Source organism: Pteropus medius, unplaced genomic scaffold (genome assembly GCF_902729225.1).
Source record: "Pteropus medius unplaced genomic scaffold, Ma_sr-lr_union100, whole genome shotgun sequence".
NCBI classification, from domain to species: domain Eukaryota; kingdom Metazoa; phylum Chordata; class Mammalia; order Chiroptera; family Pteropodidae; genus Pteropus; species Pteropus medius.
The window spans coordinates 65,286-71,458 of NW_024352947.1; the positions used below are offsets into that span (position 1 = coordinate 65,286).

The window sequence follows — 6,173 nt, forward strand, 5'->3', positions numbered from 1 at the left end:
GAAGGGCCCCGTGCTGAACTTGGCCCCGACACCCCTGGCACAGCACGGGCCCCCGATGCCCCAGGAAGGTCTGTTAAGTGTGGGCGACACGCACTCGGGGCCCCCCTAACCCACCTTTCACCAGCCTGTCCACCATCCGCCCACCCCGGCAAAAACAGAGGAAAAGAACAGAAAGTGACAAACCATAAGGCCTCTCATCGAAAACGGTAACAAGCAAGCCCGGCCAGGTGGCCTCGGACGTACCTTAAGCAAAGCACGGGCCACCGCGATCCGCTGCTTCTGGCCACCTGGCAATGACAACGCTTTGTTAAAAACCGAAAGCCTCGACAGAGGCTCCCGGCGACAGGCTTCGATCTGCAGGCAGCCTCTTCGGTCAGTCACGGCTGCACGGATGGCCGAACGGAAACCGATTTATAAACATACCATCTCCTCGTTTACTTCGAAATGGGCAACGATCGCTATCGAAGCTGACATCGACCGAGAGGTCCCCCGTGACAGGCATTTTTCTGAACGCGTGACACGGATTCGTTCATCTAACGGTGGAATCCTACGGAGTCGATCCCATAGTGACCCCTTTGTCACGCACGACGCCCGGGCGCAGGCCGAGGCGTCACAGCGGGCGAGGGCAGAGCCGAGCCTGAGCTTCTGCCCAGGACGGGGCCGTCCCCGAGTGGGCGCCCTGGGCAGCGAGGCGACCAGCAAGTCCGGGTCCTCGGAGGCTTCTGAGCAGCTCGCGAGAGGTCGGGGCGGGGGCGTCCCGGCTCAGAGCGTGCGTCCTGATGCCCTGTCCTCGCGTCACCCTCGTCTCCTGCCGCCCGCGGGGAGTGGCGCAGACACGCGGGGCGAGCGCTCGAACCCCCTTCTAAAACCTAGACTCTGCCAGAAGCGAGGGAACACGTGGGGAGGACGGGGGCCCGTCTCACACCACCCTCGTCCTGGCCTCCTGCGACCCTGCTCCTAAGTCGCTAAGTCACAGCGGTGAAGTCCCAGAGGGCAGAGCTCGGGACTCACTGCTCCCAACCTCTTTCATCACGGACAGCTCCGCTTCACGTGGGTGACGAAAGCGGTCCTGGGTCGGCTTCACGTCTGAAAGGACTCATCGGTGGCGCTGGCCAGACGCCACACCACCTCCCCAGGGTCCGGTCACCAGGCAGGTGGAGCTGAGGTGCTGCTGGCCGCGGCACGAGCTAGCTAGGGTGCCCTGCCTGCCGCGGGGGCCGGGGGCCCCCCGGGATGCTGGTGCTGGGTGCCCCTCCCTTCGCCGCCCGCGAGCGCATGGCACTGACGCCCCCGCTCCCCACTCTGGAACGGCTGAGTCCCCGAGCCCTGGGAGCAGAAGGGCCGCGGAGCATGCTCGGGGGGACGGTGACGCTCTCGGGCTGGGGATGGCCAGCTGCCACCTGCCGCCTTCCCGGCTCAGGGCTCCGCCCTGCGCTAGCCCCCACCAGGTCGAGGCACACAGCGACGGGCCCCTCCACTCCGGGGACGCCCCACGCCCAACAACGACGCATCTTCACCTCCTGCCTATAGTTTCAAAAGCGAGGCCCGATGAACTCGGCGTTTTGCATCAAACCCTCTGTGGGGAGCATCCAGCAGAAGGCTGGGCGCTGTCCAACCCGGCGGCCCGGACCGCGACATGGCAACACCACTCACCGCGGCCCGGGCACGTGCAGCCACGGGCCTCGCCGTCCTGGGAGGGGGCGCGTCTCAGCATTTGTAATGAAAAAAAATCTGTGCTTAACCAAACGAAAATGTGTTTCCCTTTAACTTCTGCTCATCAGTCCCAGCTCTGTGCCCTGAAGGGACCGCGCCTCCTGCGTCCGGCCAGCCGGGGCGGCCGGGGCCAGGCCCTGTGTGCACATGGCTCTCGAGCTAAGAACGGCTTTACATTTTACACACTGTCAAAAAACCCAGCGAAGAGGAAGGCCACGTGACAGACCGCGTGTGGCCCGTGACCCTGAGGCAGCTGCGCTGTGGTGGAAGCGCCCGGCCTGCCGCCCGGCCTGGCACACCAGCCAGAACCCCACCAGCCAGAACCCCACCCGCTCAGGCCCGCGCTGTAGCTACCGCGTGTCTGCCGCCCAGGCGACTCCCCCGCCCCCCGCGCCGGCCGGAGTCTGTGCGGTTTTCAAGGGTCTCGGGTGGCAAAACACACCTTTCCTCAGGTGAGAAAAACACTGCCATGCCGAGCACGGCTCAGCGGGATGGCCGCTGGGAATCCGGGGGAGGAAGCGAGGGACACGGAGGAGCTGTCCCCACGCGGAAAGGGCTTCGGAAAGTGGACGTGGGGTTCCGAGCCCTCTAAGCACCGAGGCCGAGCTGAAGGCCGCAAGGCCACGTGGACCATGGGGACCCCCGCCCCCCGGCGGCAGCCACCAGGTACCTGACAGGAGGGTGCCCTTCTCGCCGACCACGGTGCTGAACCCTTGCGGGAAGCTGCGGATGAATGCGGTTGCGTTGGCCACGTCGGCCACTCTCTCCACCTGCTCGGCGGTCACCGAGGACGGGTCGTCTGCGCCATAAGCGATGTTCTCGGCAATGGAGCAAGAAAACAAAATTGGTTCCTGCAAAGTTGGAAAGAGACATTTACGGCAAATTTCATCGGACCTCGAACGGGGCTGGTAAAGAGTGGAGTTTAGCACAGAGATGATTAAACTGCTCCAAAGGGACACGTCGGGCTCCCTGGTGCCCCTTGCTCGTCCCCCATGAACCCACGTGGCAGACATTTTAAGTCATACACGTCCACGGCAGGTGGCTTTACCGCTGTGCTTCCGGCACACAGCCGGAGATGAGGGCCGCCTGGCGCCCAGGAGGCACCTCGCAAATGTGAGCCCCTCCCTTGGGGACAGGGAGGCTCGCGGCCCCCGGCCCAGCCGCGTTTTCCAGCTGCCGCCTTCCGCCAAGGACGAGGGGGCTCCATCCCCATCCACCACGCTTCGGAGTGCGCGCCGACCGGATGGGACGTGGCGCTTTGCCAGAACTCTCTGGAACGACCCTAGAAGCAAGTGAGCTTCCAGCTTCCTTCCTCCGAGACCTAATAACAGGCACCGCTGATGTCCTCAGGATGGCCGAGCAGCCCGCATCGCTGCCCCCTGCCTCGGCCAGCGCAGGGGGCTCAGGCCTGCCCCGTGCGCAGGGTGACAGATGCGAACAGCTGCATGGAACCCAGCACACGCCGCCAGGGGAGGCCGGCCTGGGCGGAGGGGCGGCCTCGCGTGAACATTCGGCCCTGACGTCTGCGGCCTCCTGCGGGGCCCTGGCTGGCCCCATGGTCTTTGCTCATCTCTAAAACCCTTTATGCAAAACGGTGGACCCTTTATGCCCATGATGAACACAGGAATCAGGGCAGAGTCAGCAGGAGCTGACAGTGACACCACGTCCCCACCCTCCCGCCTCTCTGCACCGCAGAGTGACGTCGGGCCAGCTTCGAAGGAAAATCCGCGCCTCTCCCAGTAAAGCGCTGCAGTCCTGAGCGGGGAGCCCCCTCCCCAGAGCCCCACTCCCACCCCTTCTGAGAGATCCAAGACGGAGCAAAGGCAAAGGACAACAGCAATTATAAGAAAACAGACCCCTGTCCTCCTACCTGACTCACTGTCCCAATCTTGGATCTCAGCCAGACTGGGTTCAGCTGGCGGATGTCGTGGCCATCGAGTCTGATGGTTCCTTGTGGAGAGGGAAAGAAAGGGTCACCGATCGCCGCGGGGCCTGAGTAAGGACCCGTGGGAAAGTTCCGGACTCCGCTCTGAAGATGAAAAGTATACTCGAAACCTAAAACCTAAATTCCATTCTGTGGAATTTCACAGTTAAAGGCCGTCCTGCGTGCGGGCGTCTGCCGTCTCCCCGTGGCGCTGAGCTGACCGGCTGGCGGCCCCCGCCCCACCCCGCAGAGGCCCCGCACGCCCCGACCCCGAGGGCGACTCGGACCCAGTCGGATGCAGCTGTGCAAAGCTCCGGTTCAGAAGAGTTACAGGAGGGGGCAAGCCGCGGGGTGTCCGCCCGCACCAACACTGCAGCGGCGACCCACTTCTGTGGCTGCCTGGTTCTGCCGCCCGCTGGCCCCGCCGTCACCAGCAGCTACCCTGCGGGGCTGGTTCTGCGTCCAGGTTCTGGCTCAGCCCTCCAGAGAGTTTCGAGGTCTCTTAATACTCCTCGAAGTATCCCTCGTGCGTGAGCTCAGCTGGAGGGGAATCGGTCACCCGAAACTCATAATGGACGGACGCGGTGGCAGAGCTTTTCAATCATCAGGTGTAACTCTGACCTTAGCTAACAGAATTCATTCTGCACACTGGCGGCGCTCAGGAATGCCTGGTGACGATGATTAGGGACGGACAAGAAAGGCCATTCCCGCTCGGTGAGTGGCGGGTGATGCCACGAGCCAGCTGTGGCGCCTCGGCTGCAGACCCTGGAGGTCTGACTCGGACAGGATGCGGCTCCGTGGGCCACACAAGGCAGAGATTCTGGCGCCGTTCCCTGTCCCGATTCATCCCCCACGATGAGGAGCTGCAGACTCGATGTTTTGACTTGATGTGCACCACGTAACTAGGACTCCTGTAAACTCAGAATTCTACAGGAAGCAGAGAGTACATGACAGTGATGCCAGAGGCAGTGTGGTGACAACCGCCCTCATGCGGCTGGCGGTTCTGTGGGTCTGTGACTCAGAGGATGACCTGGCCCGCGACCAGCTCTCACCCCGTCCTGGAGAACAAGCACAGGTGCCAAGGCCACGGACGTGCTTTTACATCCAGGGCCTGGTTTTCCTGCTGAAAACATCATCGTCCTCTTATCCAGAGCTACGTGGACACAGTGCTGCCCCGGGGGCTGGGAAGGGTGCGCACGTCGAGTGTGGGCGTGGGTGTTACACCCACCAGTGTGAGCGTTTTTGCAGCCTGACAACCACGGAACCATGAGGTGCCCCCGAAACTAAGGTGTTACGCGTCGATTACACCTCAATGGACAAGGATAGAAAGCAGCGAAACGACGTGTCCTTTGCTCTAAAAGCCACCGCAGTCCAGTTAAAAATAAAGTAAGAACCGGAGCGAGGAAGCCCGTTAAGAAGCCGGCTTCCCGCGGAGCCGCAGGGACGAGGGCGGCGCCAACGGGCGGCCGAGCCCCGCCCCGCCCCGCCGCGGCGCCCCAAGCCCAGCAGCCGGCAGGGGCGCCTCCTCTGGAGGGCATCAGAAGGGGACCCCGGCAGCGGAGACGAGGAGGCGGGGCTCGGGATGTCTCCGGGGGTTGACTGGCCGCTGGGCCTGCGGCGCGAGCTGCCCGCCGGGGTCCCCTTCCCGGGGCCCCCTTCCCGGGGCCCCCTTCCCGGGGCGCACCCCGCCCCGCCCCGCCCCGCCCCTCCCTCCGCGCGGCCACTCACCGGCGCCGGGGTCGTACAGCCGCAGCAGGAGGGAGACCACGGTGGACTTGCCGGAGCCGCTCGGGCCCACCAGCGCCGTGACGGAGCCCGCGGGGATGGAGAGGCTGAAGTCCCGGAACACGGGCACCTCCGGGCGCGCGGGGTACGCGAAGTGCACGTTCCGAAACTGCAGCGCGCCCTGGAAGCTCGTCTGCTTCAAGACCACGCCCTCTGCGACGCGCGGGGGACGCCAGTTACCCAGTTGCCCAGTTGCCCAGTTGCCCAGTTACCCGGCGCAGGTCGGTCCGGCCCAGGCCGCCGCACGCGCCCACCCGCCCAGGCGCTGTGCCGACGGGGCACCGAGCGCGCCGACCACCCGCCGAGCCGCGGAGTCTGCACCGGGCTCCCGCCCCGGGAGCCGCCTCTGCAGCCCCCCGCCCCAGGGCTCATCTAACCGGCTGGAACCGGGGCTATCAGAGCGACGAGGGACGGGCACGCGGCACAGCAGCCGGAGCCAGAGGGGCCAGAGGTCCCTGCCGCCCTGGGATCACCTGCCACCGCCCCGGGAGGCACGCTGTGCCCTGCAGCCCTGGGGCCGGTGAGGGTGGGGACGCTCAGGGCTCTGTCCCCAGCACCAGGGAGGCAGCGGGCGGCTCTGGACCAGCGATGTAGCCGCCGCCAGCCCCACCCACCCAGGCTGAGTCTAGAGGCCTCTGCGCTGTGATGGCCGTGCCTCTCCTCTGCCACCACCCCGGAGTCACCAGGGAGGCCGCCCTCCAGGCCACCCTGCTGTCTGTGGGGACGAATCCCCTGCTGGGAGGTGCCCCAC

General features: G+C 65.2%; 1 protein-coding gene across 1 annotated transcript in view; it reads right to left on the minus strand.

Moving 5' to 3' along the window:
- ABCB10 (ATP binding cassette subfamily B member 10) overlaps positions 1-6,173 on the minus strand; it is a 31,673-nt gene that overhangs the window by 2,877 nt on the left and 22,623 nt on the right. The window contains exons 6-9 of the mRNA XM_039850342.1: positions 5,366-5,615; positions 3,584-3,663; positions 2,384-2,564; positions 244-287 (exon numbers count right to left, since the gene is read on the minus strand). Coding sequence (XP_039706276.1) covers positions 244-287; positions 2,384-2,564; positions 3,584-3,663; positions 5,366-5,615 — 555 coding nt within the window. The remainder of the gene's footprint in view (positions 1-243; positions 288-2,383; positions 2,565-3,583; positions 3,664-5,365; positions 5,616-6,173) is intronic.